Source organism: Caloenas nicobarica, chromosome 15 (assembly GCF_036013445.1).
Source record: "Caloenas nicobarica isolate bCalNic1 chromosome 15, bCalNic1.hap1, whole genome shotgun sequence".
NCBI lineage: Eukaryota > Metazoa > Chordata > Aves > Columbiformes > Columbidae > Caloenas > Caloenas nicobarica.
Window position 1 is genome coordinate 17,237,348 of NC_088259.1, and position 26,703 is coordinate 17,264,050.

The 26,703-nt window shown below is 37.0% G+C and overlaps 1 protein-coding gene across 7 annotated transcripts in view; it reads right to left on the reverse strand.

Moving 5' to 3' along the window:
* The window catches only part of NCOA3 (nuclear receptor coactivator 3), a 78,241-nt gene that overhangs the window by 7,565 nt on the left and 43,973 nt on the right, over window positions 1-26,703 (reverse strand). For all 7 annotated transcript variants that reach the window (XM_065645796.1, XM_065645791.1, XM_065645792.1 and 4 more), the window contains 16 exons: window positions 20,483-20,558; window positions 15,544-15,651; window positions 13,844-14,016; window positions 13,013-13,113; window positions 11,927-12,101; window positions 11,201-11,389; window positions 10,843-10,944; window positions 9,886-10,026; window positions 8,661-8,808; window positions 7,383-7,771; window positions 6,246-7,126; window positions 4,878-5,013; window positions 3,569-3,757; window positions 2,800-3,039; window positions 1,307-1,433; window positions 652-823 (listed from right to left, as the gene is read on the reverse strand). In XM_065645796.1, the coding sequence (XP_065501868.1) occupies window positions 652-823; window positions 1,307-1,433; window positions 2,800-3,039; window positions 3,569-3,757; window positions 4,878-5,013; window positions 6,246-7,126; window positions 7,383-7,771; window positions 8,661-8,808; window positions 9,886-10,026; window positions 10,843-10,944; window positions 11,201-11,389; window positions 11,927-12,101; window positions 13,013-13,113; window positions 13,844-14,016; window positions 15,544-15,641 (3,261 nt within the window). In that variant the 5' untranslated portion in view covers window positions 15,642-15,651; window positions 20,483-20,558. The remainder of the gene's footprint in view (window positions 1-651; window positions 824-1,306; window positions 1,434-2,799; window positions 3,040-3,568; window positions 3,758-4,877; window positions 5,014-6,245; window positions 7,127-7,382; window positions 7,772-8,660; window positions 8,809-9,885; window positions 10,027-10,842; window positions 10,945-11,200; window positions 11,390-11,926; window positions 12,102-13,012; window positions 13,114-13,843; window positions 14,017-15,543; window positions 15,652-20,482; window positions 20,559-26,703) is intronic.

Genomic DNA, 26,703 nt, shown 5'->3' on the forward strand with positions numbered 1-26,703 from the left:
AATAATAATTTTTTAAAAATCAGTTCTGTTGCACACTGCTTACTTACATAGGCAGATCGGTATCATTATTCACACCCTTCTGCACTTTTAAACTGCTATTTGTACAAATGACAGTGTGATTTTGTCGTTTTTAGCAAGTTCCAAATTATTCTTATAATTGCTTGTTCCTATTTGCTAGCCATGCAAATTCAAGCTGGAACTGGAGGAGATGGAAATGTCCGACTCACTAACCCCTCACTGCCAGTCACGAATCTCACAACCCAAGCTCAGCTGACTGAAGAAACCCAACAAGATTCTCTGCTTACAGAATTATAACGATTTACACCCCCCAAAAAAACCTCCCAAACAAACAAAAAACACAAAACAAACAAAGTGAAACAAACCCACATCCACTATATACCAAGGCATATTACAATAAACTTAGGTAAGAAGATGCCATTTTATGGTTTTGTAATGCACAAAAAAATGTAACCAATACTGAGCTTCTCCAACGAAAATCACTACTCAACATAGATGCTTCCAAAGGCAGGTTTAGGAGAATGAAGACATGAAGTACGGAGGACAGAGTGAGGAGGTTCTCTTCACTTTCTTTTCAAGTAAAAAAAAATAAGGTTTTTGGAAAATAAATGACCAAGATCTCTGTTTACTTACTTGGTTTACAAGCTCAGGAATTCCTAATGCTCTGTCGATTTCTTCCAGACTTGTGACATCCGTATTGCTCAGCAATGTGTGCAGCTGATCCAAAAGGGCCCTTTCATCACTCTGGCCTTCCATACTTGGTGCAGGACATAAGAGGTCATCCAAAGAGTTTCTAACTAATTGTCTATAAATACAAACACATTACAACCATTATGGACTATAAAGGCATATATCATATATTGACCTGGAGATGATTAAGTACTATAATCACTCAGAAGACTGAAGTAAGGTTTAAGAACTAAAAGTCCCAAATTTAGGTCCTAGAGTGTCCAGTCAACTGCCATACGTCCTTCAACACACGTAAACTCTCTTTTTTCCTGGCTTCTGCATGTGATACAGAGACAGGATTCTCAGATTTTCCCACCTCTTTTCTCTGTGACTCCCAACTCAAGGATTGATTTGTTAGCAATGCGTTTTGTCGAGCTGGGTTAAAAGATACCCAGTGTCACATCATGAGAAGACAGCAGCAGAAATGGAAACACATTCCTACTCAAATCTGTTATCCCCGCTCAGTGTGCTACATTAATTGTTTTCCAGGTCTTAAATTCTTCTTACATACAGTGAGCAGTTGTATTTAAATTTATCTTAAAACCTTCCCCAGTTCTACCTGTTTTGCGAACCCCGCGATGCTTGCTCCATGGACAGCATGCTGTCAGGCCACGAGCTGGGCTGGTTAGATGGTCCTGGCTGTCCATACGGATTCCCCCCCATGCCGATGTTTATCTCATTCGGCCCTGCAAGGTAAAACATTCATGCAACTTTTAAAAACAAGAAGTATCATCTTGCTCTCCCAACGGTCACGTAAAGCATTGTGGATGATCACACGAATTGTCAAGCAGCTTCACAAGCCTTCCATTAGCGTGTTTTAAAGGGTATACATACATACACAACTCACACTCAAGATAATTTCAGAAATAGAATAGACCGCAGATTTAAACATGACAGTTAGCTAAAGCTGCTACCCTGCTAAAGCAGAATTGCTGTTTCTAATCCTTAAACCCTTAAACCAGGAACTTGACAGATACAGCAACTTTACATCCTAAAAAAAGAGTTTTCTAGCCAGTGAAATCTGGGTACCAGCAAATACACCTTGTCATAGTGACATCACCAACGTTTGGCATTTTAAATTCCAAATGAGGTGAAAATCAAAAGAAACAAGGTACATAACAGCATTTTACTCTCTGTGAGTACAGCTTTCCTCCTGCCTGTTCAGAGATGTACAGCACCGCACAGGAGAGTGTGTGTCACCTCATTATTTTCCACTACTTGTAGGAATCACCCAGCAATAACCATTTCTAGGAAGCTAAGCTGCAGAATTCCAACTCTGTCTGGATTACAAAAATTTCTTCCTGATCTAGCCTTCTATCCACATGTCACACTGAAACAGTCAGTCTGTCTAGAGAACTGGTAACAGCCCTGCTAGCCTTCCATGATGAAAAAGGAAAAAGGAATGCCACTGCCTATTTCAGCCCTTTTTGAGCAAGCCGCATTTGCACATTAGACAGGACGTTTTTGTTAGAGATATAAACCAGAAAAAAAGTACGGGCTTTAATACTCTCTTTGGATTTTAGACATTCAGCTTATTTTCTCCAATGCAAACATGAATACTTAAAAAAGAACCTGTATTTGCTATGTGGTTTTATATGACATTTCAATACTCCATGTGAGAATTTTGAAGTATTCAAGAAAAAGCTTTAAAAAATCCTGATTACCAAGAAGTTAAGAGCAAACAAACAAACAAAAAGTACAATGAATTAATCAGAATACCAGCATACTCTCGTATAATCACAGATGGCATTTAGTTCCTGGAATTTAGCAGAGAAGTACTTCACTAAAGAAATACACAGAAATTATCCCTCAAAATCTGGAGACTCAGCATAATTACCTGCATATGAAACACACGGATATCACCAGAAGAAAATGAAAAGAACACGAAAAAATCATCAGATGTCCCAGTCAGGGAACAAGAGTCTTTACCTCAGAAAACCTTAGGATGGAAAGCTAATATTCTACCAAAACCAAAAAGATTCTGACAATGAATGCCTAATAAGGAACTAGTGAAATTGTGCTGAATGGAACAATAAAAAGTGAAGAACTTACTCATGTGAATCATTGGCTGCTGCAGCATTGGCCGTGTTCCGGGGATGCTGTTGGAGCGAACGGGCAGCCCGGACACGGAGCCGCCGGCTGCGGGTCTGGGGAGGGACGCGCTGAACTCGGCGGCTGGTCTCCCCATGGAAGCAGAACCAGCAGGTTCCCCTCTGCTCACCTTGGAGCTCGGCAAACCCCAGTCTCCTGCCTGGTGCTGACTCATAGCGACATTTCTGTTGGGAGCACCTCCTGTCATGAACGCCAGAAAACACAATAATTTTTCACATAGCATACATTACACATTTTGGTAATAGAATTATTTTTATGGGGTTTTGTTTTACCAACAAAGACACCTGCCAATGGCAGAGCAATTCACTGAACTCCTACAGAAGTATCTACAGCTTACCATGCCAAGTTCTAAATCAAACAACTATATTAATCTAAGTATATTTTAAAATATTAATGACTGACTGCCATCGTGACCTGTTCTTGCTTCTATCTACTGAAAACATATGTTAAATTCAAAACTCAAAATAGTAAAAAATAATTTAACTACTAAACACAGTACTGGTAATAAATACACAGATGGTAAACAGTTATGTTCTTATAATTTTTGCTAGTGATAATAATTAAAAAGCATTTATATGCTGATGATAAAATTAATACTCTTTAACGTTAAGGTTTCATCTAACCAAAACTCGTATTATAATCTCGCAACATGTTTTACATAAAGCTTTTTCCTTTACAATGAGGTCTATTTGTACGAAAATCAACGAACCCAGATTTGCTCCAAAATTTTCCTGGTTTTCAATCATTCTTGGACTTCCACCCATCAAGTTTTGCTTTTGTAACATGGAGAACGCATTGACGTTCCTCACTGGAGCACCTGAGCCCACCGGGCTGTCCAAAGACACGGCTCTGGAGAAAGGCGGGCGGGCAGTCTGCACAGACTGGGGACTCCTCGTACCTGTGAAAGAACAAGAAGATGCATGCAACGGTACGTTTTAAATAGCAGGTACCATTAATGACTTAAATAAGTCTGATCTACTTATGGGCACATACATTTGACCTTCAACAAGCCAGGAATAGTTGTTTTGTTTAAGTTCTCACTACACAAATCACATTTTGAGTACATAGTTAGGAGCTTTTACAGGAAAAGCCAAATGCAGTTCCCTTTGGCCCTAGACATAAAAGTGTTCATTTTAATTTAAGTTCTATAATGAACCATGTTTTTAACATTTTGAAACACGCTATTATGACAGATTCCTTAATATATGTGAGTGGACTGCCCAACCTTTGGATAACTCTCACATGGACATAGAACCAAGTCAAATGATTGTTCGGAACAGGCTGAATCCAGAAGCACCGTGTTCCTGAGCACGGCATATGATGTGGACTAATTTAACCCAGAAATCACTCTGCTCCACCACCACCGGTGTCAGTGGCCTTATGTGTTCTTGTACGTGGTTCTACATTTTTCATTATCCATGTTTCACCTCCTTAGGTCACTGCAGCAAGTCTATTGCCCTATACAATCAAGAGATGACCCACGTTACAAAAGGAAGTGACAAGGACAATGACGCTGGTCTATTAGCAAGGTCACCCTTCCCTCCTGCTCAGCTTCCTCCTCAGGATGGGCACTCCTCTCAGTGACGAGGAGGACTGGTTACACTTTGTAGGCCACAAGATGTTTTCGCATAGAGTAACTGGGCAATCAAAAGCTTACCAGCAATCCCATATTATTTCCCTAGTCATCTGTAAGGAACATAAATTTTAATTAGCAACTCACAAAACATTTTTCCTGATGTCTCTCAGAAATCTACAGTAGACAAACCCAGAAGAAAACATAAAATCAGGAACGGAAGTTAACTTTATTCATTGTGTATATAGCAGATGAGTGCTGTCGAGACAGTGAATACTGTACCTAATTGCCTATGAAAGCACAATTAGCCATTCTGCATTACATTTGTCCTTGAAGATACAGGAGATCAAGAAAGTATTCTCTAAGGGTTTGAGAACACATTACGTTTACATCAGGCAAGAAAAGAACCCTAATTTTAAAACCAAAGTGACACTAAATTCCTTACCCAATAGTGCATTTCCTTGAAATAATGCTTGCTTTGTTCCAAGGTTATTTCCATTTGCAGACATGGCATTATTGTAAAACTCTGAACTAGTCAGATCACCTAGAATTGCATCCAAATTATCCAAGTCACCACTCATCTGAAAAACACACAGTAAAACACCAAGGTTATTTACTATCATATGGCTATCCTTCAGCTTTTATTTAGCTCCTCGCTAATCTTAGAAGATGTAACTGGGAGACAAATGTTTTAGTTCACTAACAGTACCTTGGGTTGTCTCTCCATTTCCAAAGAACTTCAGATACCATCTAGCTAATATTTTTAGACTATTTTGCTTGGCTAATTTTGAGAATTAGGAGAAATTGGAAGTACACATAAATAAAAAGAAAAGTACCTTAGAATATAAACTTTTCAGTCATCACAAATTACTAAGATAAAAACACTAATGAGAGCAAACAACGTCAAGAATGTGTACCATGCAGTGATAAATTATGTACACCATTCAGTGACAAATAATGGATTTGTCATACACAAAAAGCCTAATTTGATCACTGGTAAACACAACAAGTTTTAAGATATCAACATGTTTTCGGTAAACTCTGCCATACTGACCAGTACTGTTTACTTTGAAGCAGTTCCGAATGTGACTTAGGACATAAATCCAAAAGGAATATTATCTACACTTAGTAATTTTAAGAACAGCTATCCCTAACAAGTGTACCGCTGCTTTCAGGAAAGTTACTCCATGGTGATATAGTTTGCTGTATCATGACACTTCTTGGAATTTCAACTCCAGAAACATTGAAACAAATAAATATACATCTATTTATTTGAAGGCTGAATATATATGTATTTGGAAAATTTTCCCTCATTGAAGGAAAAAAGTACTAAAACCAATGAATGAACTAGACCTAATCTATAGCTATTTTAAGTATTACACATTTTTGTGTATTGTTTCTATTTTCAGAACAAAATAATGTGAATTTTACCTTTTGCCATTGCATTGCCAACTACTTACAGAGGCTCCACTTCCTAATAAGCCATAAAATAAACATACTATGTGAAATTGCAGATATTAAAGACTTTATGTTAAGGAAGAGTTTGTAAATATAGGCTACCTTAATCAAACCATAACTCATTGATAACATTAGTCCACGACTTCAGTACAGCACATTTGGTTACACAGCAGTTCTACTTGTTTGTGCTTTTTCAGTTACAATAAAACCTGATCATGCAGTGTCACACCATTTGCACAGAACTTTCTAGAAAAATTTACACACACATACAAACAAGGGCGTTCTATATTTAGCCATTCACTGGAATAAGAAAATATTGGTTTGTTCACTACCATCATTTTACATTATACTGTACCTCCTCTGTTGGTTCCGGTTTTATTTTTGTCTCTTTTTCTTGACTGGAAGTAGGAATTGTAGAACTACTGCATTGTCCCATTTTATTATCCACATTTTCTACTTTAGGCTTCAGCTCTTTGGAAAGTGGGTCCTTAACATCATCTTTATCTAACAGATACCTCAGTAAGGCATTGTTTTCCTTCTTCTTTGGGCTCAGTTGCTCCTGTTTGACGGTGCCTTCTCCACAAGGGGCTATATTACTAACATCATGATACGTGTCTTTACCAGTAGCTTCAGCTGTGATCTTGGCTACCTCTGCTGGAGAATTACCATTCTGTAACAATTTATGCAAAATCCGATGCTTCTCTTGCAGGAGCGACCCGTGCATGTTTGAAGAGGAAGATACCCCTCCAGATGTGGACGAGGAAACTCCCGAAGGACTGGTAACGTTAGTAGAGGATTCTTTACAGCTGGAGTCTAGAGGGGAGTTTGAAGCTGTAGAATGGCCTCTTTCATCTGAGGAGCATGTGAGTAGCTGAAGCAGTTTTTTATGCCCTTTGCTTTCAGATGGTGCTCTCTGACTTTCAGATGCCTCCAGATTTCCCTCTTTACTGTCTTTTTCACTGAGGAGATCCCTGCTGTTTGACTGGCAGATGGAACTTTCCACTTGATTTTGTTCGCAGTACAAACCAGAAGGGCTTTTGGAGTCCTGGGTACTTGTTTTACTTTGCTGAGATACACTCATGTTTGGGGAATTATCCAATTTTGGACCCGGTGAAGAAAGTGTTGATAAAAGGGAAGTTCCAACACCCTCGCTAATGGCTTGAAGAGCACTAAGAGAACTGCTAGAAAATGTGTTGTTGCCGGCATTGCTGGCAGATCCCATTGGAGAGTGCATACCTGGATCACACAACAGAGATCAAACTTATTAGACTACAGTACTGTCTGTATCTACTTTTCCTTCAGGTTATGTATGACTGCCATATTCACTTAATTATTTTAAAATAATTTTTAAATTAATAATTTTAGGTATACTACGCTCATGTAACATGTACAAGGTCATATAGAAATGTTAAAAAGGATGAAAGATGGAATTCAGATAAACATGAGAAAAGATCGCTTAAAATTAGAAAAGATTCCAGCACAAATAAAATACCTGTAACTGGAGAAAACTGGTGCGAACTCATTTTTGGACTCCCTCGATTCCTAGGAGATATCATTAGATTCTGTTGGTTGGAAGTTAAACCAGGACTACCATGTGGTGGGCTACTTATATTTAACCCGTAACTGTTGTTCTGATAAGCAGAGGACTGCATTCCGGGTCCAGGGTTCGCTGGCCCCGCGTTACCAGGGCCTCCGTATCGAGTGCTGCTGAGCTGGCCCACCGCACTGGGATCTGCCATCCCGTAGCTCCTGCTCTGCGCGGGCAGGCCTTGACCAGCTGACATGTTCATCAGACCACCAGCAGAATTTGTGTTCCCAGCCACAGGCGCTCTGATGTTTTGCCCAACTGAATTAGGATTTGGCCGATATCCATTTTGTTCTCTGTAAGTTCAACAACATCCCCAGAAACCCCAAGAAAACAAATTAAAACCTTATTTGGAATCAAGCGCTACAAAGACAGAATAACATTGTTAAATAATTTTCCAATTTTTTTTTCCAAGAGAGCAGTGAGAATTCAAGCTTCCACAAAAGCAGAACTAAGCCATGCCACTCGTTTATCCGTTACGGAAGTGCTTGGTCCTTTAGGTGATTTGAGTTATAAGGACAGACAGTATCACTCCCTCAAACAGCTTTCATCAACAGTCATTAGTCAGATTTATCAGTTTAAACATCTTCCTTCTTTTAGTCCCTTCCTGAGTCAGTGTGTGACACTTTTCTACTGTGCGCACTAATGATGCCCTGAACAATCTCAGCTACTTGTTTTTCAGCATCTGGGGGCACTTTAATGCCAGCAGCAGACAGGTTCCTTCCAGAGTGGCATTTCAATTATTCTTGCAATCAACAAGAACAGGTCCCAGGAAGTGCTATTTAAGGTACATTTAACTTTGAGTCATCAACAATGCATCTGATGGGGTTTTGTTGTCTTTTTAATTGGTCTGCAATTAAGAAGAGTATGATAAAGCACGTAACTGAGCATTTCTATTTTCAGCATTTCATCATTATGAATGATAACTCAAACGACTAATGAAGATCTAACACAGGCTCCATGCAGGTACTGAGGAGAACCCCTCTTTTGACTGGTACTGCCTTTCTGCCACACAGTGAGGTCAGGAGTGTCAGTGTTAGGTTGACACATTTATTTGTATCCAGTGCAACTCTGCTTCCCAAACTCTGAGTTTTAATCAGATAAAATATTTTGGTATGCTGTTTCTTCAGATGTATTTTTAAAAGCTATGACACTTAAATGACAAACAGATACCACTGGTTTCACCTTTGAAGAAAGTGGGTAGAGACAAATCCATGGCGGTCGTTAGTCACAGGATTTCGAAGGAGTTTACTTTTTGTTTGTGCTGTCACTATGGTGCCATCCGCTAAAGAAAACCGATACAATGGTGTTTCAGCATGACCTTGTGTATAAGCTGTAAAGGAAATACACAAATATAGGTCATATTTAAAAGCCCAAGAATTATTAATATGCACTCTACAGATATTTAACATGATATCCCTCATTTGCTGAAGATTAAAAAAAAAAAGACGACACATCCAAGATAGATCTTCAGAAAAAGGAAATATTCCACATTTTCTTCTAAATTAGTAGGAGGAAGACAAAAGCCAACAAGATTATTTTGTGCTCACCATGCACAGACGGCAAAATTCTACATTTATTAAGATTTCCAGGGCTAGGTTAGTAGGTTTCCATGGCTTCTCCTTGGGGAGAAGGTCTAACCAACCAAGGAGTAATTGCACTAAAATATACAGGTAATTGATATGGAATAGAAATGACACTTGGAAACCTTCAGATGGACTATTCTTAAGTTTAAAGGTTTAAAAGTTTATTTCCATTTAAAAAAATGTGGAAACCATTGCTTTTAATTCGAGCTCCGAATTTCTTGCAAATTTAGGATGTATTTAATCAGTTAAGTCAAAGAACTTCCAATGGAATGGAAACTTCATTTTCTGCCAGTGTGAGTTTCTCTTGATTTAATATCCCCCCTACTTGAAGTACTTTGTGAATCCTTCAAAAAGACCAGAGTTTAGAAAACTTAGAAAATGTCATCTTTCTTACTAAACACAGTGGCCATCCTTCACTTTATCAAGGTTGTCAAGCTAGCATTACAAAATACATAACACTGGAACACTGAAAATATTTTGAACCTTTGTGTCTCGAATAAGAAAAAGGCAACAACGCAACTGTTACCACTTTTAGTGAGCTACCCTTTACCAAAGGAAAGGATGAATTAAAATAAAAAGAAAATTATCAAAACAGACACATTGGAAAACCAAAATAACTTCCATCAGAATTCCTATTTCTCAGGAAGTCATCCTCCTTCAGCTTGTAAATATGAGCCACAGCAGTTAATATTAACAAAAAATACCAAAAAAAAAACCAAAAACAAAAACAACAACCACAGGCAGAATTTAGCATTTTTGTTTTTCAGAAAAAATGCGGCCACAAGGAGAAGCAGGATGACCAAACATTGCAAACAGCTTTTTACCTTCATGATAGTGGCGTTTGTTTGACCACGACTGTCCATCATTATGGCATAAGAACCTCTGAATACATCGACGGATTATATCTTCAAAGCCAGGTCTCATGGAAGACCGTAATGAGTTTGTATCGATGTTGACAAGTTTGCCTGTAACAGGAAGGAACATGCACAAGTTAAACTCTTTATGACTATGCCAATACTTTCACATAGATAGGGTACATTTCAGAAGGCTCCAATATCACCAACTGTTCATCAGTCAAACACTAAATTTCAAGTATGAAGAAGTCACATCTATGAATAATCTGCCATGTGAGAATATGATGCCACTTGTTAAACCATCAATATTCAAAGGGATTCAGATAACTGAAAAGGAGGAAATTAAGCACCTCCAGGTTAATGTCAGAACTTTAGATAACAGAAACTTCAGTCTCTGGCACCCAAAGGATGCATACACAGTAAAATTTTCAAAAATACTGACCAGCTACATCCACAAATGAACATTATAAACACTATTTGGCATTTGAAAAAGCCCCATCTAGATTATATAAGTATTTCAATTTAAACAGTGTAGAACACTTTGAACATTAGCTCATGTTCTGTGGAAAAATACACACATTCTAAAGAACTTTCATTAGGTTCAGTTATAATTTAAAATACTTCTTACGTGTAAAGGAAAGCACAATGACAACTGTTTGAAATGCTGTCAAGTTAAAACATAAGTAATGCTTTAATACCAACTTGCCGAACAAGAGTGTACTAGCAGAGAGACAGAAAACACGTCCGACAGCTGTTGTTCCCACCACCAACAATGGTACATTGCAAAAAAAACCACTGGGAATTCTCAGTGTGAATCCTGCTAGCCACTACAGATACACGATTTATTTACATACTTGCTTTACTTAAAACAAGAGCACACAGGCAAAAAAGATACCTTCATACCTTCTTCTTGGGTACATTTCTCACCTGAAAGATCATGTCTTGTAATAAAGCTCTCTGGGTTTGTTGGAAATACCCTTTCTGCAGTTGTGATACGACGTGCCACACAAATCATGCAGGACTGCAAATCTGTATTTGAAAAAAAGAATGTTTTTTCTTTAATTTCTCTTCTGATTTATTGTATTAAAGCATCTAACAAGATAGCTGAAGTGCCTTTCATTGTTAAAAACGAAGTATAAACAGTAAGTATGGAAGTTTTCGCATTCTGTTCCCACTTACATAAAAATGGATTGCAGAAGCTACAAATTTCATAACATATACCAAATACCAAAAAGCTTTACCTGGAGTTTTCTTTTGCACATCACAATTCCACAAAATGTCCTACCTTCCCCCTCTTCCATCATAGCTCTCGGCTGAGATAAAGCAAAGCACTGCATTGTTTCATATCTTTGACGCGTATCCTGGTGGCTGCCTACGTCTTCCAAAAGATCATGAGAGGTTTTCACCATCATCCGGCAATTGAACGTATGACTCTTCTGTCTGGGTGTTTCATTGGTCCAAGCAACTCCATTAACTTCAAATAACACAGTAAAAAATTATCAAGATTTTAAGATAAAATCAATTAATAACTTTTTTCTGAATTTAGATACCTTGTTTTTAGACTACAGAGATTAAAGAATGTTTTAAGATTCTTTCTCAATATACCACCAGTTTTATACCTTGGGAATAGTAGTACTGATAACCAAGTAATCTCATTCCCTTACATGGCACTTTCAGTCATTGAAGAAGAGCTGAAAAGTCATTCACATATTTAAAAATCAAGCAGTTCCCTCTGCCTTGTGCCATTAGGAAACTGTTACTTTAGTATCCCTGGTTTAAGTTACATGTAAACAAACTGCAAAGGCTAAAGTACAGTGTAAATTTCCAGCACATCCCTGGTGGTGTGCTTTGGTAAGAACACAGTAATATTTTCCAAGATTAACATAGTTTTGTAGTCAAATATTCTTTGTGTAAGTAATTTGTTTTGAAGGGTTATCCATTACAAGTTGGGTTTTTTTCTTCTCTGTTTTCACGTAGGCTAGTAATGGTGTAGTAAGTCAACTTTTATTACCTGAAGATTTAGGCAGGTTTTTAAGAAAGTCCTTCCGGTCCTCTTCATGCAAGATACCATAGACACTTGTATTAACCAAATCTTCTTGTTTATACTGCAGATACTGTGTGACATTTTCTGACACAAAGACTATGTTCCCATCTCGATTTACAACAAACAGGAAACCGTCCAATGCCTGAATGTTAATGCGACAACATGTAAGACACACTGCCTAATTCTGAACATAATTTATTTTAAAAACTATGTGGGTGATAAACGTCAAGTTACAATACAGGCATTTTTCATTAGTAGCGCTAAAGTTTTAAATTTTTCTCTGAGAAAGACTGTGTCTGGTAAGCAAGGATTTCAATATTAAAAATCAATCCGTTCATTTGTTATTCCAATGAGCTCTTTCAGAATGATAACCAGCCTTCTTGTTTCATTCTTGCTTTATTTCAACACAAGATAACGAACATGTAACATTATTTCAATTGCTGAAACAAGAAGAAATTCAATAGAAACAAGTAGTAAGACATGAGCATGTAGGTATTTCCACTAATGAGTGATAAGAGGAGAGGGTCTACTCATATCTTAAAATATTGCGTTTTCTTAACTGAAAGAAAAATTCAGCATCTACGTAAAACAATTAAGTTTCAAATGTGCTCTTTAATGTACTTGTAAATATGGGATTGGTTTTCTGGGGATAAAGAAAAGGTATCTGCTATGTACCTTTTTCACAGCTGTTAGGTTACTTTATTTGATGACAACACTTGTTTAAAATGCTTCACAACTTAGAAACAAAAACTCCAATACACATCGCAAACCTCGAGTCTTTGCAAAACATCATCCACTTACTTTAATGACTGTCTCCTAAAGTAAAAGTAAAATATTCCACAGCCAAATGCTATTCTTCTTTTTCCTTCGACAGAGAATTTCAGCAAAATTAAGAAAACATGATAGATTTTATTCCTCACCCTTTCAAATACAGTTCTGGATAGCTCTTGTGTGCTATTGATTACTATAGGATTGCAGGCTTTACTGTAATATTTTCACCTGCCTGAAGTATTTGATTCCACAGAGATTTATTAAAGCCTAATTTATACTTGCCTGTAATAAAAGAGGTCCCAATGAATCCTTATCAATAACTCCTTGACCTGTAGAAGATACATCAGCTTTCTGAACATCATCATCATTAGAAACCGCTTTTCCTGAAACCCAAAAGATATATTTTGGTAAAGAAACATCTCAAATGAAGACCAGATTTAAATATTTACAAGCCAGATTCTAGGAAGCATGTGAAAAGGCAAAAAAAACCACAAATGAGAGAGGAGGTCTCATATATTAATAATTTGCTTAAGACTAGAAAAAAATGTCACAGCTACATAATGCTGAACTCTGCTCACATAAACTGACTTGACAGAGTCAAGAAAACAAAGTAATAAAAACATAATAGGAAAAAATAGCAATAAAAATCAATACATCTGATTGGAAGTGTGCCCCATATTTTTTTAAGGAATTAATTTCAAAGCATTAAACTCACTTTAAGCATGAAGTCCCTTGAAGTGAAAGACTGCATTCTACATACCAGTGCGTATTGGGTGTATTGAGCCAGCAGATGGTACAGGACCATCTGCTTTCAGCTTCTCTGCAGCCTAGTTTAGGCTTTCCTAGTATTTTCAGGAAACTGATAGGGAAAGGCCATACAAAGCTTTAAAGCCTTGATTTCCAATAAAAAAGTCGTGGTAAATACTTCCTTACTTTTAAACAGAAAATTATTTAAGGCATATTAAAGGTTTGGTTCAAGCCAAAGTCTGCAGACTTTCTCAGCTGTAACTGCTCTTGTGACAAATACTACTCAATTTCTCAAGTAACTACTGCTTTGGAAAAGGAATCTCAAGAAAATGAAATTATTTATTTTGGTTTAGCAGAGAACTGTACCTTGCTCTTTTATCTGTCGAATCTGTTTCACGGTTTCTTTTAAAATAGCACATTTGTCTGGTTTGACATTAAAATTGTCAATGTCACTCAGATTAGCAGATATCAGTTCAGCCAGCTCTTCAATGTATTTGCTTTCCTGCTCACGCCGACGCTTCTCGCCACTGCAGGTCAGACTAGGAATCAAAAACATAATTTCATATACTTACCATCATATACAAAAGCTGTGCTCACTCTGTGAACTTCAATGTACTTCATGTAACACCTACCTATGAAACCTCGGTAGTAGTTATTCTTCCAGCAAACATAAATCTGAAGGGCATGTGTTTGTGTTTCGTTACATTGTTGTTTGGTTTGGGTTTTTGTGGGGTTTTTAATAATTTTAAGTAGAAATTTATCTTAAGAGGATATGAGAAAGCTATTCATCAAAATAATCCTCCTGTGATTACTCTATTGTCGAATTTAATGACGATAGCAATTGCCTGGTATAAAACTGTAACACTCATACAGAAAGTATATTTTAACCTTAAAAGTTACTCTAGATTTGTTTATAATTTATTAGACAAATTAAATAGAATTTTAACATTTTATGAAATCCCTTCGGTTTGTTTGTAACAAGATGACTCCAGAAGGTGATACCTCAGAGAAATTTCCAGACATCAGGACAAAAATGCCATCCGAACATCCAAGCAAATCAGAATCCCAGATAACCCAATGCTGCTGGATAAAGTCTCTCCCCGAAATTCCTTTTCCTACATAGACTAACGTGCTAAGTAAAGACCCTGTCTACAGCCTAAATCGACACAGAGAACAGTGTCATACACAGAGTATGCCAAGAGTAGGAAAAAAAGGGCTCAGGAGAAGGGAAGGGGCAAGAACGGGCAGATTGAGGGAATCAAAAGAATGAATATTCTTTGAGAAATCAAGTGAAAGAAGCAGGAAAGTATGCATGGGCCAGTCCTGGAGAAAACACACAAATGACCAAGCAGGGGCTTGAAAGATAAAGCAAGCTAATGAAGGGTGACAAACTGAAAAACTGAATTCCTGAATGGACAGACAGACACTGGAGAAAGGGAAAGAGAGACTGGAATGGAGGACACTCCCAAAGAGACACTGGGATAACAGTGGGAGAATCTGAGGATCTCATACACAATCTGTTGCCTGATGGTGGTAACGAGCATGGGACCGTGGGGACGTACATACAAAGGAGAAATATGAGTACACATGATGCCGGGTATTTTGGGGAAACTGAAGACAAATTTCATAAAGTTTAATACTCTGTGGGAACATGAACATGAGTGAGGGGCAGGAAGACAGCACGGAATGCCAAAATTCGAGATAAGTTTGCAAAGTCTGGAGAAACATAAGTCAAAAAAGGTGATGTAAAATGCTGCCTTTGGAATATCTGTGAAGCAATAAGTTTTTCTTCTTTCGCCTTGTAATCACAGCTTCAAACAGTGATTCCTTGTATGTTCACTCTATTTAGATTTCTGTGAGAGTCTCATTATAAATCATAGTCCATCAGCTTTGGCGTATCTACACATAATAGTAAAGTTGTGTATCTTCACAGCAGAAGCTGGCCTAGAGAATTTTTCAATCAAACAAAATGATTAGTTAGAACTTACTCTAAATTGCAATGAAAACTTGGAAAATATTTTTAAAAACTCATAATACAAAAAAGAGAGTGGTCCGTATAAACCTACCTTGCACCCGGTGTATCACAGGGCAATGGCTTGCGCTTCCTTGACTCATTGGTCAAGCTATCCAAGGAGTTTTCTCCTAATCCACTCATCTTGACCATGCATCAGCAACTAAAAGCAAAAAAATAGGAATTGTGAATGAAGCTCTCGAAAGGAGGAGCAGACACTGGATTACTCTGGCATGTGTACAAAGCCCAGAAGTACACTGGCATCTCTTTAAAGCACAAGTTCTTTTGCAGCTAAGCAAATGCTACAATGCTTAACATAAAATTATATTCACAACCAATCCCCATCTCAATTGACAAGCGTCAGTAGAGGAAAGAAAATATACTTTGTACATCACAATAAAATGAAAAACAACAGTAAAACATAATCTTGCATTTGAAATAATTACAAAAGATGCCTTACTCTGTAGCTATGGCCATGGACTGCACAGATAACAAGTTGGTTTTACACCTAAATATTTTATACAAAACCAGGATGAATAAGACAAAACCCAATATACAGAGAGATGGAAGAGCAAGCCTGGAGACTTCAATCATATATTCCTCCAGGGCAAAAACCTCTCAAATACTTTTGTAGTGGCCCACCTTACGGGACAGTCAAGAAAAATATACCATTATGCCACTAGATGACAGTAGAGCGCTGAAGAACTGCAGGGATAACATTTTCTTCAATCAAGCAGCTGAACGAAAAACTACTCATTTGAACAAGCAAGGAGTTTCAAAAGCAGATGATATAAACAGGCTATGATCAAGCAAAAAGCAGCTGATTCGCTGAAGCTGATACTGAAGAGAACATATGACTCACAAGGACTTGTGCCTACAGACCTCCCAGCTCATTCTGGAGGTGACACCAGAACTGGTTCGCACAGGCAGAGCACAGAGCTGCAGGGTTAAGAGCTACCGCGGAAACAGAAAGCAAGAGCTTAAAATATAAGGCTTAAGGATAGCTCAGGAAGGGTGTGGGCACAGCAAGCGTATCAGGAGCCACGAGTAAATTCTATTTAAGAGGAGGAAAGAATTTAAGTACATTAAACAGTTGAAAATTTGAGCTAGGACAGACATCTCACCAGAATGTAATTTCGCAGGTAACAGGGTTGCATACAAGATTCTGAATGAAAATGTCATTCCTGGTTTAACATCTACCTGTACCGACAGATAACTCACAGTATGATTAAATAGAAAACCAAAATTATTACATTTTGTCTCAAACATGATACATATCAGAGGATACGTTCTATTTAAGACAACATTTCTGTGCCTAAATATAGAAGCTTGGCGAAGGAAGGAAAAATTAGGTAATTCGTGTAGGCTGTTTCCCTGCTATTACACCCAAGTAGCTTGTGGTGGTTTATTCAAACCCGAAGGGGCAGAGTTCCTGCACGTGTATTTTCCTTTCCCTAAGAGTATCATTACAGGCTGGGAAGGGACGTAACGCCTATGACAACCTGGAGCTCTTTAACTGAGGAAATTACAGAAGCTGCTTCCCAATACAGATGGATTTACAGTACAAGATGTTAACAGTCAAACTAATTTTCCTGCTACAGGAAATATTAGCAAAAGAAGCTATTATTCAGTGAGTTAATAATGGAAGAAATCACCAGGTGTTATATTTATTTATTGAATATGAACCTGTAACTTATAACAGGCTAAAATGTTTTTTCCAAAAATAAATCTATTTGGGGGTTTGGGGAGTTTTCCTCAAATAAATAATTATTTCAAAAGGCAGTTCTGAAATACAGCTTTCAAAAGTTAAAACTTTTATGCATTTTTAGTACTGAAAGCAAAAAAGTTTAGCACAGCCATCTTTGTAAACTTCCTTTCTGAGCTAACAGGCAATAGCATTATTTCTGGCTCCTGAACCTATAATGCTGCCTAGAAAGACTCCTCTACTTGTCATACTGCGCAATATTATCTACCTAAGTGAGCCATTAAAAAACAAACAAACAAACACAAAACCACAGTGAAATTATCTTTCTTTTTCACGTAATTAACACAGATCAAAAAGCTACCTTAATTTGACTCAGTGAATAGCCCAGTTATGAGGTAAACCCCGCCAAATCCGAGAACTTATGTCAAATTTTAGATAAGTAGAAATTACCCAAAACTCAGGAATGATACTTTTCTGTCATACAATATTATTCTTACTCAGTATAATGGAAATAAAGACAAGACAGCAACCACTTCCATGAAAAATCTGACAATTGTTCTGCTGTTTTTCAAAAGTGGATGGCAAACCTCCTGCATAGAAGGATGACGAACGCAGGGACTGTATTATGAACTTGGGCTATCAACACGTACTATTATGTACTTTTTAATGAAATTCGTAAGCAAAGATTTTTTAAAATGCAAGAAGCTACAGCAGATTGATTGCATGTAACGATGAAGAAATGCTGAATATAAATTATATAATTTATAATATTATATAAATTATATACATTAATATACCTGGCGAAAAACAACTAGATTTTTCTAAAATTTATCTGTTCCTAGTTCATATAATTTAGAGAAAAAATTTATTGGGGCTGCCAAATTTTGAAGTCAGGTACTTAATGAACAATAACTCCTATGTGTATAATACTACTTAATTGTTTGCTAGTCTGATGTCATCAGTACCAGCAATTTTATTTCTAAATTAAACTGCCCATGTTACTCCACTGTATTGGAATACTTTGTCGTTTTCATTGAACAATTTATAAAATAAAAGCATTTTATGACACACTCTATTTAGCTATCAAAAACAGATGTCACAAAGCCACACTCTGTCCAGTATGATTTTGCAAATGTTATTTGGAATAAACAAAGCCCCAGCTCTTGCCAAATAATTTAGAAATGTACACATCTGAATGAAATAGAGAATGTTAAAGTTGAATGGAAGTAAATATGTCCAGAGCCCTCCAAAATTTATACTTAAAGCAAATCTGATAAAAACCAAGATGACATAAGCGATGATTAAAAGTCTTCAAAGCAAGACATGGTTTAATTCCATCGGTTGTAGCAGTAACGAACCACCATATACCGATGTTCCTAACGCCAACAATGGAGTAGAACCAAAGGCAGCAATATTTGGAGGAAAAGTTCCAAATTTTCATGATTATTTGCAAATACTAAGAACTAGTTTCTGCATTACTATTTGATTTATCTTTTCAGATATAATCCTAAATTTTCCAAAATGTTTATCACTTATCAAAAAAGGGAGACAAGAAAACAAAAAGTAACGAAGACATTATTGCTCATCACTAAGTGCATTGAAAAAAACATTTGTCCTTATAAATAAGGTGCACATATCTACATCCTTTGCAATGTACTATATACCTTTCATATGCCAGGTCTATTCATTTCTCAGTGAAAACCACAGATGGTTTGTTAAAAATGTACCTTTTTTTTTTTTCACATGACAGGTAAAACATGTTCTAGTAATTATTAATCTATCTATTGCAACAATATGTGTAAAGCCTTCCAAATGAAAACATAGAATTTAAATAAATCATTGGCATTTAAGACTAGCTTTTATCAACCTCTCAGGGTTTCAACATTTTGCCGGAATGCCGGGAAAAAAAAAAAAAAAAAGTCAGTCTTCTAAAATTCTGTCCCAGATCACCAAGAGCAGGATGTGTATGTTGACAACAGAGTATGTTTGAAGTCAGGGAAGTTCCTAGAGCCACTTCCTAGAGAGTGCTCAAGTCAAACGGACATCGAGAAGTACCAAGCACAGTCAGCACAAAGTTTCCAGCTTGATACGACAGTTTCTCCCCTGGTCTTACTCACCTCACCCTCACACAAATGGGAAAGCTACTAAATTAACAACATCCACTAAATCGCTTTCTGCTAGTTTGCTTTTCAATGCCCTGGTTTTCATCTCCAACTCCAGCATTATTCCCTCATGTTCTCAGCACTGGTAGGTGAAAGATCTATTCACCAAATAGGACATGGCAACTGGGAAGGTTTTGTCCTAACTAGGGCCCCAAAACTATAAACAATTAGATGCTTCAGATTTAGTTTTTGTATTTGTTTAGCTGAAATAGTTGACCACATGTGCATAAAAACAAAACTCACAAAGCACAACCATACAATATCAATTTAAAACATATCCAAAATATTTAAAAATCATATGTATAAAAACATTTTTAACACTCTTTGGTCCCATGAAACCATCAACTTTTTCCTATACTAAATACATGTACTCATGGCACCTTGAAAGCTCGGAAGCTCTTCTGTTTGAGCTGATTTCTTCTTTAAAAAATTCACTAGGGAAAAAGCATAAATTGGCTCTTAGCATTCCCCAGAATAAGCCAATTATGAAGAATTAAATCAAACCAGTCCTTTTCAATGAATCATGAAGACTGTCTCAAATTTTTTGAATTCTATATAGTGTTAAAATCTTAAATATAATCCTCCTTTCAAAAAAACATAAAACCAAAGTCACACTTTTTTTAAGATGCAGATTGTAACAAACTAACTGGTTTATGCTGAGAAGTCCCAAATAGTTAAATTTTATTTGATATAAATAAAATTAGAGGACATTCCACTCAGCAAGTCCATAGTCTCAGTGAAAATTTGTTATTACAAACTTATATTTCCCTCAAATACACATATATAAAAAGTATGATAGCTTCTAATTCAAAATACTTTTGAAACTATGCAAAGATTCTTTTGCTATACGACTGATCACGGGACCAATTCATGTTCCCATTTACATAGACAGGAATCCACAAGATTAACAAATTTAGAACAAGATTAACCCACAAGATTAACAAACTTAGAAAATTCACATTCTGGCAGTAGTGAAGTCCCTTCCTTCCTCCTCTCCCCCACTTCCTTCATTTTAAGAACATGCTTCTTGCATATGTATATGTGCAACTTGAAAATTGTAGCTTTTAAACTGGCAAGGGAATAACTACTCAGGTACATACAGTCTAAACATGAAATCAGTCACTTACTTGTCCTTAGCAAACATTCAAGCACAGTGTATTTTTCAGAGGACCTTCAGAATCAGAAGTCATTTTAAGTCACATCCTGAAAAACAAAAAAAAGCTTTACTTTAAATTTAAAAAAAAGCACTTGCTTTTCAATTCTTTCATCTAATATTAATAATCTTACCAAAAAGTAAACGCTCAGTATTGAGATATTTTAATGTTAAATGAGTGTAAAACTCACTTATTATAAGTGCAACTAACTATAATCTATATGCTAAACAGCCTAAAAGTCCAAATCATCACAAACGCCACCTGGTAAGCTAGATTCCCTTTCACATAAGAACTAAACATATTTTAAATGTGGTGTTTGTTTGGTTTTTTCTTTTTTTTTCTTTTGAAGAAAAAATGAAACTGTTGTAGATGTTTGATCTTAGCAACTTTTAAATCTTAATATAAAAAGCTGCAGCCCCAAATGAATTATTTTGTAAAGTTATGACTGGCAAGTAAAAATGAAGTGTGTAGCCACTCTGTGTCAGCCTGTTACACACTGCTTGGTTCATAATTATTACATGAGAATAGCAAACTGTTTTCAGAGCTGTGAGCACTCAGGTTTCTGTTACTCTGTTTTTCTATGAAATTCTAGGAATGATTAATCCATATTGTCATGCATTTTATACAAGGTATGATTAAATGTACTAATTAGTGAGATTCTGGATCTCTATAGAGAATTACAGTAACTTAGGAAAAGTTTTAAACAGCAGCTGTGTGATTGAATTGATTTACTGAAAACTGCTTAAAGCACTACGTAAAGCAGAGGCTGTTCAAGCTAATTAGAAAAATAAACTGCTCTTGGGAAATATTTATGAGAAATTCAAATGTAAGTACACGCCATAGTCCTATCCAAAATCAAGAGTTTCAGAATTGGTACTTCTAGCCAGACTACTTACTAGGTAATCACTAGCATGCAGGTAAAGGAGTTTTATTCAAGTAGCTAATTTCTTAAGAAATTAAACTGAAGCTTTTCATATCGACTGGTTGCATATGCATTCATCTGCTGTTTTAACCACCCCTTTGACAATACTGATTGTAGCTTTATTTATATGAACTGGAATTACCAATTAGAAGGTTGATTGACAATGTGGTCACGTAAGAGTAAGCATCAAGGGTAAATTGTCTCCTAATTAAAGACTTCTATCACACCATTTTATGCTAAATCAACCTCTGCTCATCATGGAAACCAGAACAAAAGAACACACACACACACACAAAAAGTGAAATAATAATAATAATTTTTTAAATCTAAGAAATCTTAAGATGCAATATCAGAAATATGTGGCTATCACAGAAAATTAAATCCTTCAGGTGTTCATTTCTGTAAAAATGCTAAATCAGACCAATACTGCACTCCGTGACAGTTTGCTGTCTGGCTTCACTGGGATGGTCTTATACCCAGCAAGGGCTATTTTCTGATGTCTCCACTCGACAGCATTTATAACACAAAAAGGCAGCATAATTCACATTCACTGTTCAGTTTGATGTGCAGGTTTTTTTCCCCTCAACTTTCTACAACGGCTTGATAACCTGGTGAATAATACACCTGTGTGAAAATAGCAGCAGTTCAACAGAATCACAAACAAGAGTCTCACTGAGACGATGACCTATGCAGGAGAAACGAACAGCGCAAAAATCACTTAGAAATGGAAGATTCAAGACCCAAAAGTATCAAAAAGATTATTTCTGGAAATGCAAGGGCAAAGAGAAGAACCCTGAAAATGTATTAAGGTGAAGACCAAATAAAAATCTTAACACAGTTTTAGAGTATTCCCTTTATATTCCTCTCAACTAAATATTCATCCATAGATGCCAACACCTGAGCTGTTTAAACACAAGATGGGATACAACTTCTCCAATAATTACTGCAGTGAAGTAACTAAAGGATAACCTGAAGGCTCCTGAAGGGTTAGAAAAAAATCTAGAAGAGCATTTGCACTCATCTGGTGTGGCCAAACACTGCAGAGGGCCAGCCTATGGGAACCGCCAGCTGGCAGGGCAACTTACACAGATATTCTGAATTCTGTTCTACACATCAGGATGGAATCAAACAACCTGAAGTACATATGAAAACCCTACCCAGTAAACCAAAAAGTTAACATCGAATATGCTACAGTATAATTTCGCCATATATCAAAAGTAAATTAGACCTCAAGTTACTACCACTATAAATAGGATATGAAAAATCCATAAACTAGTAAGTCATTACACTGTTATCATCTGTGACATTTAAACAAAAAAATAAAATACATCCCTCTTTTTCAATAATACATGTTTTCTCCTTGCAAACGAAAGCCCTAAGTCTTAAATATTGAAAGTTGACCATTCAACCCTGTTATCCCTGCTGTAAGCCTACATTCCTCCTCTTCTCAGTACCGAGGTAACAACCAGCTTCTTAACTTGAAAAATATTTTATTTCAATGTTGTTTTCTGTTCTGCTTCATCCGAATGAGCTGAGGTTACTAAGTGCCAGTATGACAGCACAGCCGTGCGCCAGCGCCGCCGGTCCCGTTCGGGGCTGTGCACTCAGCTCCCCCAGCCCCAGCACCTCCTGGCCCTGTTCCTCCTCGCCTCAAACCCGCCCAACCAAAATCCCAGAGTGTTCTCACAAAACCATCGCTCGGTATGTTTTGATCGCAGAGAGCTCAACATAGTGACCTTCAGCTGGTTTCCCCACCTTCAGGATGAGCTGCAGAGAAGCTCAGTTTACACCGTATAGAAACTAGGCCTCCAACATAGCCTGGCTACCAAATTTTAGTGTACATACAATCCAGCTTTCAATCCCATTTTAAACCACATAAACAGAAGAACATTTCATTAGAGCCTGGACAGGATGGCTAAGTGACAAGCCGTATTGTTGCCTGTGGCACAGACAACAACACTAAGAGAGCTAAAGCTACACTGGCTTTAAGGTTAAAAATACACATATATAGTCACAGTCAAATGTGCCAGATATGGTAGAAACAATGGTTACTTTCTGAAAGAAGATGTAAAAAGGATTGTATCTGTAATCCTCCTTAAATGTTTCAGAGATAATTAATGTGCCGTTTTAAAAAGACATCAAATACAATATACTGCACTTCAAACTGCAGTACATAAAACCAACTTATTTTTAAACCTCTGGCGGAGGGGAAAAATGCAGCAGATAAAGAAAATGCTGCTGCACCTTAACTACAGTTTTGTGAATCTGAAAGTACAATGTAACAAACTACTGAAAGAGATACTGACACTCAAGCACATCGACTTAATAAAGAGGTTTTGGTGTACTGTAACCATTTTGTACTAAAAAGTCTAAACTTATCTTTTAAGATTAAAGCAGCTGTACTTGCATTATGAAGAAAACAGCAAATTATACTGTTAATTGTACTGATACATCATTATCCTAATCTAGTACTTCCATCAGTACAATAACTAATAAAATAACTATTCCATAACATACTCATTTGATCATTCTCCACTCTTTTTCCCCCACCCCCTCAGCCAAAAAGGTCATTTCCTAGATAATAAACAACTGACTCACAGACTTCACTGAACCAGGGCTGCCAGTTTAATTAAAAAAAAAAAAAAAAAAAAAAAAAGAAGAAAATAAAAAGGTGCCATCTATACTCTGGTAGCCAGCAAAGCACACCTTGTTACCTTGTTGCAACATGTTAAATAATCTTAACTCAGCACACATCCTTTTTATATTATACATTCTGTCTTAGCGAGACTGTAATTTTTCAGGCTTTGTCAGGTTTCATTTACCAATTCCCCTGCAGTGTTTAGTAAGCACTATGCACTGCTCAGCTATTTTTCAGACATGACAATTAACTTGAGCCTCGTTCACTTTGCATATATTAAAATGACAGGACACTTTCAGTTAAAGGATGGTCAGCGGTGGAACACACTTGGAGCGCATCTCCTGTTCCTCTGATAAATAATGCATGGGCTCTATTTTTGGAACATCATTACTTGTTAATTTGTTCCCTATATGTCCCTGTTTGCTACTCACAGGAATAGATAGAGGACACTGTTATAACAAAACGTACGAAAGAGAACAGGGGGACTCCAGTGAACTCCCTATTAGAAAAGAGACAAGTCTTCATGCTTATGCTTCACCGTCCGCCGCAGAACACGTGTAAACATTGCTCACCTGTCACTTCTGCACAAAGCACTGTGGCCAAGCGGGTACCACGTCTCATTGCTGCTCCAAGGACACAAGAGCCACCTTCTAGACTCGGAAAAACGCTTCCCTCACAACCCAGCTGTGAAAAGGTACTGAACTTCTTTGGCCAGACGTGTTTATCAGGATATTGCTCTTGTAAGTAAAAGGCAACTGGGCACGATACAGCCACACCACCCACTGGCAGGGCGCTGGCAACAAGAACTGGTCTGCTCAAACGCAGCAGGCCAAGAAAGAGCGAGGGTGGCCTTTAACCTTGACTGATTTCCAGGCCACTCTACTGGAAGAGAATTTGGGCTTTCAATACAGCTGATGGCATCAGTTGAGTGTTTTTAGAATATATTTAGAACATTTTTATCATAGGTAAGCCTTTACGGACCTGTATCTGGAAGAGTTAGTAAACAGCTATTAAAAAAAAAAAAAAAATATATATGTATATATATATATATATTAGAAAGAAAAAAATCTCTAGCTCAAATACCACAAAGAAAGAAACAGGATGTGATGTCTGGACTACTGGGCTTGATAATGACTTAACTGGTAAGAAACCACAGAACACCACCATTCTTTTCTGTACATCCAGGCACTTCAACAGCAGAAGAAACTCAGGCAAGCCAGTAGCTGACTGAAATACATATGGTCTACTTAGGTTTTATACTAATATTTAAGGAAGTTCTAAGTGGAAAACACTTCTGCCCATCATCCTTGCCAAAACCAGTGGGTACTATGGAAGCTGATTGTACTGTGACCAGTGCACAAACCTCTCTACTATTACTAGCAGCAATACAATTCTAAAAAAAAAAAGAGCAAATTTCTATAAAAAATATTCTGTTTACAAGAAAAAAATACCCTTACCAGAGCTCACAAGAGAAGACCAAGATAACATTATTGAAGAGTCACTTTCCAGCTCTACATACATCTAACTCATATGTGACTCCGTGCTGTTTGACACTACATAATCCACAGGAATTAGTATTAGGAATGTAAAATGTACAATACCTCACTGCACATTACAATGTCATCTTAATTGGGAAAAAAAACCACAACACCCAAACAAAAAATCACCTTTCAGTTTTATGAATGACACAAAATTAGGCCTGCAAAGTATGCAATCCAGTGCTGCAGCATCAAGAATCTTTTACATTAGTATCTAGACAACAATCTTTTGTTCTGCATTTCTAAGAACACAACTTGTTACACAACTAACAAATTAGTTTCTGGTATTAACCTTGGAAAAACTCCAATCTCTCAAGACTTCCATTGCACAAATACCAAGAAAACAACAGAATATAATACTTAATGAAATACTTTGGTTCGAGTCTTTACAATGCTTCAAAGACAGATTTTGGTATCAGTAGCAGAGTTACGCACAAATAAATTAATAGAGAGAAATAAGCTTTTCCAGTGGTGCTGTGGGTCCGCAGCAGATGAGATGGGATACAAACCACCCAAAACATGCTCACAGTCATTTCTGTCCCTCCGCCCAAATCCTCCAAGTGAGTTCTACAAAACATACCACCACACATTGCCAATCCTCTAGCACTGGACAGGTGCATTGATTACCCTCTTCGGAAAAAAGCGTGTCATAAATTGTGTGGCCCACTGTCACGAATTTGCAGCTACCTGAAATACACACCACTTTCAGGGGCACAAATATTTGAGGGAAGAGTATTCCATTCTTACAAAACAGCAACAAACAATGAGAAGCAGCTTAAATAACTTAGCTAACATGTTTAGATTTAATCACAGCATCCTGTAAAACAACTACAAATAATGCTGTATCTGTAGATTTTTTTGCCTTTTGAGTCCTCCTAACTTAAAAAATAGGATTAGACAAGCAAAACTCAGCCTAGAGAGGTGATGAAGAGTGTGACCGCTAGTATACTTTAAACACAACACTAGTTTTAACTGGAAAATAAAGTAGCCAACCATTAAAGGATGTTGGTATGAGATAGTTCACAGATGTAATGCAAAGCAAAAAACAGCTTCCTGTTCCTGTAAATGCTTGCTTTTTCTACACACAAATAGCATA